Source organism: Taudactylus pleione, unplaced genomic scaffold (assembly GCF_031769625.1).
Source record: "Taudactylus pleione unplaced genomic scaffold, aTauple2 ptg000103l, whole genome shotgun sequence".
NCBI lineage: Eukaryota > Metazoa > Chordata > Amphibia > Anura > Myobatrachidae > Taudactylus > Taudactylus pleione.
In genome coordinates this window covers 5,616,012-5,628,333 of record NW_028284505.1, presented here as the reverse complement: position 1 = coordinate 5,628,333, position 12,322 = coordinate 5,616,012, and the positions used below count along the sequence as shown (strand labels likewise).

The 12,322-nt window shown below is 45.8% G+C and overlaps 1 protein-coding gene across 1 annotated transcript in view; it reads left to right on the top strand.

Annotated features, from left to right (window-relative positions):
- Positions 1–240: 240 nt before the first annotated feature.
- The window catches only part of CTH (cystathionine gamma-lyase), a 28,181-nt gene continuing 16,099 nt past the window's right edge, over positions 241–12,322 (top strand). The window contains exons 1-4 of the mRNA XM_088470779.1: positions 241–460; positions 5,599–5,680; positions 8,242–8,337; positions 9,456–9,565. Coding sequence (XP_088326905.1) covers positions 302–460; positions 5,599–5,680; positions 8,242–8,337; positions 9,456–9,565 — 447 coding nt within the window. The 5' untranslated portion in view covers positions 241–301. The remainder of the gene's footprint in view (positions 461–5,598; positions 5,681–8,241; positions 8,338–9,455; positions 9,566–12,322) is intronic.

The window sequence follows — 12,322 nt, the reverse complement described above, 5'->3', positions numbered from 1 at the left end:
TGTTACTGTCCCTTGTATAACTATCACACCCCCTGTAACAATGTTACTGTCCCTTGTATAACTATCACACCCCCTGTAACAATGTTACTGTCCCTTGTATAACTATCACACCCCCTGTAACACTATTATTTGATCCCTGTACACATAATATACAGCTGGGTCCAGTAGGGGGAGCGGCTGCCCCGTGTACTGTATACAGTGACGACGCCCACGCCCTCAGCCAATGCCTGCACAGCGCTGCCCAGACTCTGCCCATAAAGCCGTATCCAAAGCCCAGCGCCGCACCACAGCCGGCAGCAGCATGCAGAGCCCCACACATGGCTACCTGGAGGGATTCAGGCACTTCGCCACCGAGGCCATCCACACGGGGCAGGAGCCGGAGCAGTGGAACTCCCTGGCGGTGGTTCCCCCCATCTCCCTCTCCACCACCTTCAAGCAGCACGGCCCGGGGGAGCATGCGGTGAGTGCTGCCAATCAGTGGCATGGTGCCTGGTGCTGTCAGTGCCAGCTGCTCAATAGGAGGTTCTGCAGCGGCATCGCAGCCCCCTCCCAATCCCCCCCAATCCCTCAGGTCCCTGCAATCAATGACATGCTGCCTGGCACTGCCACTGTATCAGCTGATAATCAGGAGTCCAGCAGCAGCACAGCCCCCTCCCCACTTAACCCCCAGGCCCCCTCTTGTGTACAGCTACACGTGCAGAGGATAATAGAGGACCCCCACCAGCTTCCAGCTCCCTCTGCACAGACCCTGACATAAAGCCTGATATCAGCTGCTGCTATATGATGTAACACTGCATGAGACTTGCAGCTATCTGCTTAGTCACTGGTGATCAGCACCTTCCAGGCACTGAATATATAGGGGGCTGCCTCAGGCTGCTGTATGCTGTACATTACATTACACTGCTCAGCTATAAGTACCCACCATGCCCTGACCACAGGTGATGCTGGAGGATCCTATAAGGAGTACAGTGTATGTATGGTGATTTCTAACAGTCCTGGAATTTGCAGTGTCAGCAATAACTAACCAGCCTCTATTCTTCCCTGGGTCCACAGACCTTATGTTACAGTACAGCTCTGAGTAAAGTCATTGTTGCAATATGCCTGCAAGTGTCTGCGCTAATGAGTGACTTACTATTCGGGTAATCTGTACTTGGAGATTTGCCCAAGGTCCCAACTCGGACTTTAACTTGTGATAGAAAAGTCTCAGTACTAACAGGAATACATTACGGAGGCCCTGCAGGTGATGTGGCTCTGTCGCTGCGACATACCCTGTTCCACAGCTGGAGAGCTGGACCTTGCCTAATTATGACATGGGCCATGTTCTAGTCGGGTTGGGTATGATATGCCGGCTGTTGGGATGCCGCTAGTCAGAATCCCGATGGCGGCATCTCGACAGCCAGAATCCCGACAGCCATAGGAGTGAATGGTGAGTATTTTTGTAACTCCTTCCCTAACCCCCCCCCATAGTGCCTAAACCTAACCTCACCCTCCCCACATCCTAAACCTAACACCCCCTCCCCGATGCCTAAACCTAACCGCCCCCTAGTGCCTAAACCTAACCTCCCCCTCCCCGCACCCTAAACCTAACACCCCCTCCCATGTGCCTAAACCTAACCTCCCCCCCTCTTGCCTAAACCTAACCTCCCCACACACTAAACCTAACCATCCCCCATTAGTGCCTAACCCTCCCCCTAGTGCCTAACCCAAACCCCGCTAGCTAACGCTACCCTCCCCCTGCACCCTGATTTGCCGACGGTCAGGATACTGGTGCCGGGATCCCGACCTGATGGGATTTTGGCGCTGGTGTTAAGACCGTCGGCATCCTGCACGCCGGGATGCCGACTACATCCCGTTCTGGTCCTGTACCCCAAGCACACTTTATGGACACAAGGATGACTTGTGCTCCTACTATTTTTAGGCACTGAAGTTTTCGGAGTTTAGACCGCATTCCCCATATGCACCAAACTCTGGAAAGCAAAAGTTTACTGAGCTTGTACCCGATAGATAGATCTTTGTTTTGCTTTTAATACTATTATTCCGGCTTCTTTGGTTTCTAAGCTTTTTCAGTTAGGTTTAAACGGGTATACAGTACATACAATTGGGTCTTGAACTTTCTGACAGATAGGCCACAAGTGGCTAAGTTAGGGAGATGTGTTTCTGGGGAAGTTTTGTTGAAAACAGGTGCCCCACAAGGGGGCGTTTTGGGCCCACTATTATATTCATTATTCACTTATGATTGTGTATCAACTTCACAATCTGTTAAGATTGTGAAGTTTACGGACAATGGGCCTGATTCGGACCCACTCGCGAGCGGCTGTCCGCTCGCAAGTGGGTCGATGTTCTGGACTGAGCATGCGCACGACGGAGGGAGCTCCGTCGTGCGCATGCGCCAGACGCGACGAACGAAGGAAAGTCCTTCGCTCGTTGTGTCTGATCAAAGGGGGCGTGCTGTCGATGTTGATTGACAGCACGCCCCCTTTGGTAGGCGCGCCTCCCTGACGGGGGCGTTCCCATGGGAACGCCTCCCGTCATAAGCCGGCCCACTGACATCACTAGTGATGTCAGTGGGAGTGATTTTGGCTCTGATAGAGCCAAAATCACTCCGGAGCTTGCAGTTGAAAACCTCAACCGCAGGCTCCGGCTCGCAGTTTCGATGGTCACGACCATCGCGGCCATCAAAATGCACGCTCGTATAGCCTGTGGGTGGTGACCCACAGCTATACGAGCGTCCAGGAGGACGCTCCATTTTCATGGAGGCCGGCCCTCATTCAGAGCGTGCGCTCTGCTCAGAGCGTACGGCTCTGAATGAGGGCCAATATTGCTATTGTGGGTTTGATAGATACCAGGGGCGTATCTATAATGGGTGAAGGGTGTGCGGGGCACACGGGCCCCTGGGTCCTGGGGGGCCCCACACCGCACACCCTGCACCCATAGTATGACTTACCTCTCCGGATTCCCACGTCAGAGCGGGTGTCCGGCACTGCAGAAACGACTGGAAAATGGCCGCAGCGCATGCGCAGTACAGGGACAATGGCCACCGCGCCCATTTTCCCGGTGTCCTGTGCATATTCTATAGAATCTGGGCGCACTCTAGTGCCCAGAGTCTATAACTCTGGCACTGGCCGGGCACAGCTCAGTGCGCTGCTGGCCGCCGGACAGAGAGGAGGGGACCCGTGTCGGAGACTGCACACGGGCCCCCTCCTCTCTAGAAATGCCCCTGATAGGTAGTGAGGGGGAGAAAGCTTATCGGTATCAAGTGAAAAGATTTCTTGAATGGAGTAAGTATAATTGTTTACTATAAAATACCACAAAAACGAATAAGATGGTAATTGATTTTAGGAGGGCACGTAAGGGATCTGCATTACCAGTGGATTTAGATGGTATGACTATTGAGGAGGTGGATTCCTTTACATTTTTGGGAATTCATATTTCGAGGGATCTGACGTGGTCTCTAAATTCCTTTACTTTTTGGGGAGACTGAAGGCTTGTTTGAGTATGGAGACGCTTTTAAGTTTTTCTTGTTGCATAATAGAGTGTCCTGACTTATGGGATTATTATATGGTTGGGGTACTGTAGTACTGCAGATCAGGGTGCTCTTGAACGTGTGGTCAAGGCTGCAAGCAGAATAATAGGTGTAAAGTTGGCCTCAATTCAAGATCTCTGAGATTAGAGTATTAAAGCGGACTATAAGTATCTTAGCTGATCCTAGTCATCCTAGTTATATGGTTTTCGAAAAGGTTACCATCTAAGGGCCTGATTCAGAGCTGAACGCTCTGACCAGAGCGCTCGCACTGAATCAGGGCCGTCCCAGCTAAATTTGGAGCGGCCTCCTGGCCGCTCGCATAGCTGTGTGTGACCACCCACAGCTTATGCGAGCGGCCAAAAAGATGGTCGCGATGGTCAAAGACCATCGCGACCATCGGGCTTGCGACGAGACCCTGCGGTAGGGTCTCGCTTCCGCAAGCCCATGAGTGATTTTGGCTCTATCAGAGCCAAAATCACTCCCACTGACATCATTACTGATGTCAGTGGGGCCGGACTCAGGCGGTAGGCGTTCCCATGGGAACGCCTCCGTCTGGCAGTCACGCCCCCGGCACTCCCACCAAAGGGGGCGTGCTGTCACTCACCATCGACAGCACGTCCCCTTTGGTGCGAGACCCCGAGCAACATATTTCTCGTCGCTCGCCGGGTCATGCACACGACGGAGCTCCCTCCGTCGTGCGCATGCACTTTCACCAAACATCGACCCGCTTGCGAGCGAACTTCCCTCGCGAGCGGGTCTGAATGACCCCCTAAGTACCTTTTTACTCCTTTCTCTTATAGTAATTTTTTCTTGGGTGTCCTACTATATACTAACTGGCAACTTTTCAGAGCCTCCAAAACTACAATACGAGGTGCAAAACACACTGGTGGCTTTGTGGGGGAAACGGCCCTTTCTGCTGCCTACAGCGAGTAATTGTCAGCTTTGTGTTGGCTGCAAAAATGGTGCTTATTTAGTCTTCCAATATTGCGTTACTGTAGCGTTTCTGCTTCTGTCCAGGACGCTACATCCCCTGATTGATGGATGCAATTAGAAATATTATCACTATGAAGATCAAAGAGTGCAGAGGTCACGTTTAGCATCGGAATCTCCGGACAGGACGCACCTGAAATATCCCTGTGCTCTTAGCCTTAGGGCGCGCAGACAATGCAGATGAGTGACCTCTGCTAGTTGTGCAAGTTGTAAAATGCTATTATACCCATACATGTTACAGTAGAGATCCTTCATTTACTGAGAGCACCAAGAAATGTGACTAATCGGGTTGGGTATGAAATCCCGGTAGTCGGGATGCCTGCTGTCAAAATGCCGACCGCGGCATCCCGATGCTGGGAATCCCAATGGGCTCTCCCCTTAACCATCCATTCTTGCACCCTAATCCTAACCCTCCCCCCTTGGTGCCTAACCCTCCCCCCTTGGTGCCCAATGCTAACCGTCCCTCCGCGCAGCTAACAGCATCCCAGCTTACCTTTGATCGGGATGCCGTCTGTTGGGATTCCGGCGTCGGTCTGTGGGCTTGTGTCCAGATTCAAAAGACGGCGTCCCGGCCGTCGGTATTTTAACTGCATCCCGATTAATCGTCTGCTGCAGACCCTGTCTTTACATGCACAAATGTAGTCCCCATTGGTTTGTTTGGTCACTGTGAATATGTCCCATTTACCAAGCACCGAAAAGCTTAGCTTGGCTCCGTTTGCGAACGCCATCTTTAGATGTCGCTCGCCTATTGCAGCCTACGAGCAGCAGCGCGGCCGGGTTGAACCCAGGAGTAAAGTGATCCCTCTACTTTTTAGCATTCACTGCCCTAGCTAATATCGGAGACCATGTCCTGGCCTCTCACTGTTAATGCATACCCTCAAAAAAGTATCCCAAACCGCAATAATAATAATAATAATAATAATAATGAATGCTAATTTTTGGGGCTTTAGTGCATAATTTAATAAATCTTCCCCTAAAACAAATACTCTCCTTATGATCCTTTGAGTAATGAAGGGAGATGTAGCGGTAACTGAAGGGCTCATGTGTATCAGCGCTAGGGATGCTAATTATCTTTTCTCTTTTAGGGCTATGAATACAGTCGGAGTGGGAACCCAACAAGGAACTGTCTGGAGAAAGCCGTCGCGGCTCTTGATGGCGCCAAATACTGTAAGATACCTTATTTGATTGAATGACACCTTAACGCTTCCTCCAGGCGCACTCTGAGTTGGAGAACACAGAACGCCTACAATATGATAATAATTCCAATCCGACAGCATCTTTGAAAAAAAATAAAACAGTGACTAGAAAAATGCGTTTGCAAAGGCTCGGGTGACGCCATCTTTAGTGCATTGTCAGGCAGGTGCTTTTAACACAGCAGTTCTAAAGAGTGTGCGTAATGAAAGCGAATGGGGGTTTCTTAAGATGCAGTTGCTGACCACAATATGTCTGCAGCTGGCTAGCCCCTTTTACCACACAGAAACACCCATTGAAATTGCCCCTCTTTCAATTCGTTCTCCGTCTCCCGACGGTTACCATTAGGAACGCATCCGCAGTGCGACTCAGACTGAAAACATCGGCCGCTTGCTTTGCGGCAACGACTGTGTGTACCTCTGAATCAGACGCGTTGTGGGATAGGGATTTTGTGCTGTGTATAGTGGTTCCAGCCGATTGGCTTACTAGCGATCAGCGATGTTCCTAGTGAATTGTTGGGGGGATTAGGAGTAGAGGTGTTTCAGTGTAGGTCACAATAACTTCTGTAATTTTGAGCAAGGCCAGCCAGTTTGTACATTTTCAAGCTTAAATTGATACATAATATATTTTATTTTCTAGTTTGTGTTTTCATGCACAATGTATCCATTTTATTTATTTATTTTTTAACATGTCTTTTTTTTTTAAAGCGAGCGGCGATCTGTAACTACACTTTCCGTTTGGAATTTGCATTAACAGCCTAGTATAAAATACACCATGGGGTGGAGCTAAAATGAATTTCAGTATTTTTAGTTTGAGCATCTGTAAATATCCGTGCTGCCCACAAAAAGCATCGGCCTCGATTTGCAGATGGGTGTTGGGTAAGTGTTTAATGGTAGCGGACTGAGATCAGGAGAAGTGCTGTAATTACGGTGGGGTGACCTTTGCGGTGCGTGCGTATCGGAAACCCCATGGCGGTGCTACACTAAAGGGGTCAGGGTCACACAACATTAGTGAGTCTCCTGGGAGTGTAGGCAAGTATGCTCTTGGCATTGAGTGATTATGCCCTAAATTGGCAATTATGTGCCATGCACACCCGTAGTCTATCCAGAACCCTCTTTCTCAGTTAGGATTCTATGAGGCTGCAATGTGCCCGCATGCAGCATGTTCCAGGAGGCGCAACGTTCTGGAGCTTGTGCCCAGATGCCAACGCCATCAATAGAAGACATTGGCTATGGGTTTCTTTATGCAGAAATCTCCTCGCCATACATTTAACCCCCTGGCCCCCCCGGAAGCTCTGACCCATCAATTAAGTTAATAGTACATACCAATGATTGAAAATGCCAATGGGCATGCGATTACAGTGGGAGATGATCGCAGTTTATTTGCGATTAATGATACATCTCCCCCCTCCCCAAGTCTGATGAGGAAAAATACAGTAGGGGGTTGGAGTAGACCACCACAAAGAGAAAGACAAAGCTATGAACAAAATGAAGCTAAAACCTATTCTACGCTACCTACTGGAATGCGAATAGTTACACTATATAATCAAACAGCGACGCCCATGTCATGTGATCTACGGACAGAAAATTAACCCCTGAAAACTCATTTCCATATATAGATTTCCAAATAAATGTACACTTTTCTAACTCTATTGTCTATTATATTTTACTGTACATATATATATATATATATATATATATATATATAATTTGTTTTATTCGGCTTTGAAGCCGGCCATACATGGTGCAATGGCACCGTGCGAGGCAATAGGGGATCTAACGTCCAACATATTTTGGCCGGTCTGCACACCTGGTGCGATCATGTGGCCGCCCGCCCGATATACCGGCTCCCCCCTCCCTTACCTGCATAGTAATGCGTGAGATCGCCCATCGCATCCCCTGATCGACTGATCCTGCAGTAAGATCAGGGGGTGCGATGTACGACCCCATAGGAGCGTGCTTTGTCCGATATCATGGCCATACACGTTGCAATATAGCAGCCGAATCGTACCGATCGGCTGCTTTATCGCACCGTGTATGGGGGATTTAAGTCAGACTATGGAAACAGCTGCTGATTTGCAATGTGTATATTCTGCAGGCAATATAGGATTTGTTTTTCTGTCCCTCTAACCATAGAGCTGCACTTTGCGTACAACACTGCCACCCATAGGAGACATGTTGTATAGCATAAACTATTCTTTATTGGATTTGTCTTTTTTTTTTTTTCCTATTTGGGGCAGATTCAATGAAGCTTCAGAATCTTGCACGATGTACACCTGCGCAGGCTTCCATCCATTACGGAACAGAATTCCTTATCTTATTTTTTTATTTGCTGCTTTATTGACAGAAATCCCGTAAAGCATTAGCCTGCAAAGTTCCAAAAGCTTATTGAATTCCCACCATTGTATAACATAATCATTTATATGTTGTCATTTGTAGGATAGCGTATGTGTGTGTGTGTGTGTGTGTGTGTGTGTGTGTGTGTGTGTGTGTGTATATATATATATATATATATATATATCTCTATGCTCTCTCTAGGTTTAGCCTATGCATCTGGCTTGGCTGCAACTCTTAATGTCGCCCATCTTCTGAAAGCCGGCGATGAGATCATCTGCACTACAGACGTCTATGGAGGTAAATTCAGGCTCCGTTCTCCAACATTCTAATTAAAGACTTGCAGACTGTTCAGTCCTATACTTACTAATACAGTAACTTATTACATTGCAACTGTTCTCCTTCTGTTACTGCCATCTCAGAAATAAATTGGTATTTAAGAATTTTTTTTTTTCCCCTAAGATCAAGATTTAATTTTTTTTAATTTATATTATATAGTGGCTAATATATAACTTATAACAAAATCAACATCCCTACATATTCATGAATAGCCCACTAAAATTTTATGGGTTATATTTACTAATGTGCGGGTTTTTAGAAGTGGAGATGTTGCCCATAGCAACCAATCCGATTTGAGTTATTCTCTTCTAGAAGGTGCTAGATAGATGATAAGTAGAATCTGATTGGTTGCTATGGGCAACATCTCCACTTCTAAAAAACCTCACTTTAGTAAATCTAGCCCATGACTAGTGATATCTGCTGACATAGATGGGTTCAGCGATGTATCATATTGCCATAAAATTAAAGTTTTTAGATAAACATGTTGCACAACTACTGTCTCTCTTCAGGGACCTGGGGCATTATTTATTAGATTGCATTTTTTTTTTTTTTTTTTTAAATCGCTGATTTTCTGCTATTTTTTTCCAACAGGTTTTAAAACAGTAATTTTATTAAAGGTAGCACCCAAGTTGTTGGGTGTATTTCCTACTCCAAAATGTCGTTTTTGCCTTTATTAAGATTGCCATTTTAAAACCCGCTGGGAAAATCTCAGAAAATCATCAATTTAAAAAAAACAAAAAACAAATAATAGAATAAAAAAATGTGATTTAATAATGAATGCCCCTGGTGTGCCAATACAAACCTCTGCAGATGCCACTATTATATCCCTTTTAGATAAAAATGGCGGATCGCTCACACTGCGACCCAGGTAGATCCTGGGTTCACTGAATATTGGAGCTTGTGCTACTGGAGAAAGGGAAACACCTGCAGATTAATGATAAGAACATTAATTAGTAAAAAATTCCCATGAGAAAGCCAAATGTAAATTTTGTATTTGACATAATAAGCGCACTGCCGCGGCTCGCCATAGGAGCCCGTCATTCAGGAGCCGATACTGTACGTTCTCCTCTCTCACACAGGCACAAACAGATATTTTAGGAGAATTGCATCAGAAATGGGCCTGAAAGTGGCTTTTGTGAACTGCTCAGACCTAAAGTGTTTGGAAGCTGCAATCACCTCAGATACCAAGGTAAATGACAGCCTGGAGACATTGCTACGTATACCAGTGGTGTGCAGCGTTAGACACCACTCTGACAAGGACAAGGCAAAAAGCATTGCCAGGTCCAATAAATAAAATGAGGGGCTGGGGATGGCGGCATTGCAATCAGTTCCCACACAGCGCCCAGTATGCACAGCGCCCAGTATGAACTCCTTATGAGTCTCTCAGCACACACTCTGAGTAATTAGTGGGTGCAGGCAGTGACTGACTATGGGGCCTATTTATCAATACTAAAATAACGTTTTTAAGGACATTTTCCTTAAATAACGTTATTTTGGTATTCATGTAGCCACTTAGCACAGGAGATATCACAGATATCTCCTTGCTAAGTTCCCCTGCGTTAATTTCCACACTCCCCATACATTAGTACATTAGTACATTGGTACATTAGTACATTAGTATGGGTATATTAGTACATTAGTACATTAGTATGGGGATGTGGAAATTGTGGTATTCATCAAATTCCGAAAATTATCAATTTTCGGAATTTGATGCAGTTACTATTCGCCACTGTGAGGTGACGAATAGCAGGTGAAACTTACCTGTATCCGCGTGTGCAGGTCCCCCGACGAGTCCCTCCGGCGCTCTGCTTCGTCCTCAGGCTCCGTCCTGCTGGTCTGTCATGTGGTTTCCCAGCAGAGCACAAGAAAGTTTAGAAAAAGAAAAAAAAAAATATATATTTTTTTTCTAATCTGTCATGTGGTCTTCTGGGAAACCACATGACAGACCAGCAGGAAGGAGCCGGAGGCTGCTGCGCGGACAGGTAAGTCGGGGGGGTGGGGAGGTGAGCGGAGGGGGGAAGGGGGTGAGGCAGTGCTGCGCATGCGCTGGTTTTACAGATGCGATAAGGTAGTGTAGGCAGGAAATGTATCTATTTCCCGAAAAGCTGTCATCGCAAAAATGACAGCTTTCCGGAATAGATACTTATGGAGAGGTGGAATGATGAATTCCACCTATAATTAGCTAGAACTCCATGAGAGTTCTAAAGCTAATTATCTCCAGAGAATTTTTCGGTTTAATGAATAGGCCCCTATGTCCGTTTCAGCAGTCGCTATAGGCTCCCTGTTGCCTCCATGCCTGTAGCGGCAGCAATCCTGCCACCACTACATAGTAAAAATTATGTTGGGGAATAGCCCTATGTATTGACCATTTACTAAAGCTCTTAGCCTGGTTCCTGCTCTCCTTGTTCTATTAACAGTTGAGTCCTATTAGGCAACACAATATTAGTACCTGTGAGTACTTACACTTTAGTTAAGTACTCGCAGGTACTAATATCGTGTTGCCTACATTGATTAGGAGCAGATACGGATGTGTCAATAGAAGATTTCATACTGAGCTATTGTTACAAATTTGAGACATTATCCATCTAACCAATTTTACTATGTGTCATAAATCCTGATGACGCCAGTACTTGGGAATATGTCTGGTCTCAGGACTAACCTGTAAATTTAATGAATATTGATAGATCACTGACAGGCAGACCCATTTCATGTATTAATATAATAACTTTTTTGTTGTAGATATTTCGCCAAATTTTCTCTTGTTATTTACAAAGCCTTATGGGAAAGGAGCCATTTTGATTTGGAATTGTATTCTTTTGATTATAAACCTTTATAGTAAAACTGATTTTTTGGATTGGGAATAATATCCCTTTTTATTTACATTTTTGAATTTTTCATGTGAAGAGCGTATATACAGTCAGGTGCATAAATATTGGGACATCGACAGAAATATCAGATTTTGGCCTCTGTTCACCACCACAATGGCTTTGAAATGAAACAAACAAACAAGATGTGCTTTAACTACAGACTTTCAGATTTAATTTGAGGGTAATTACATCCAAATCAGAACAGTGTAGGAATTACAATGGTTTCTATATGTGCCTCCCACTTTTTAAGGGGCCAAAAGTAATGGGACAAACTAAACAATCCTAAATCTAACTTTCACTTTTTAATACTTTGTTGCAAATCCTTTGCAGGCAATTACAGCCTGAAGTCTGGAACGCATAGACATCACCAGACGCTGGGTTTCATCCCTGGTGATGCTCTGCCAGGCCTCTACTGCAAATGTCTTCAGTTCCTGCTTGTTCTTGGGGCAATTTTCCCCTCAGTTTTGTCTTCATCAAGTGAAATACATGCTAAAATCGGATTGACTTGGCCATTGCATAACATTCCACTTTTTAGCCTTAAAAAACTCTTTGGTTGCTTTTGCAATATGCTTCAGGTCATTGTCCATCTGCACTGTGAAGTGCCGTCCAATGAGTTCTGAAGCATTTGACTGAATATGAGCATATAATATTGCCCGAAACACTTCAGAATTCATTCTGCTGCTTTTGTCAGCAGTCACATCATCAATAAATACAAGGGAACCAGTTCCATTGGCAGCCATACATGCCCACGCCATGATACTACCACCACCATGCTTCACTGATGAGGTGGTATGTTTTGGATCATGAGCAGTTCCTTTCCTTCTCCATACTCTTCTCTTCCCAATACTCTGGTACAAGTTGATCTTTGTCTCATCTGTACATAGGATGTTGTTCCAGAACTGTAATGGTGTTTTAGATGTTGTTTGGCAAACTCTATTCTGGTCTTCCTGTTTTTGTGGCTCGCCAATGGTTTACATCTTGTGGTGAACCCTCTATATTCACTCTTGTGAAGTCTTCTCTTGATTGTTGACTTTGACACATATACACCTACCTCCTGGAGAGTGTTCTTGATTTGGCCA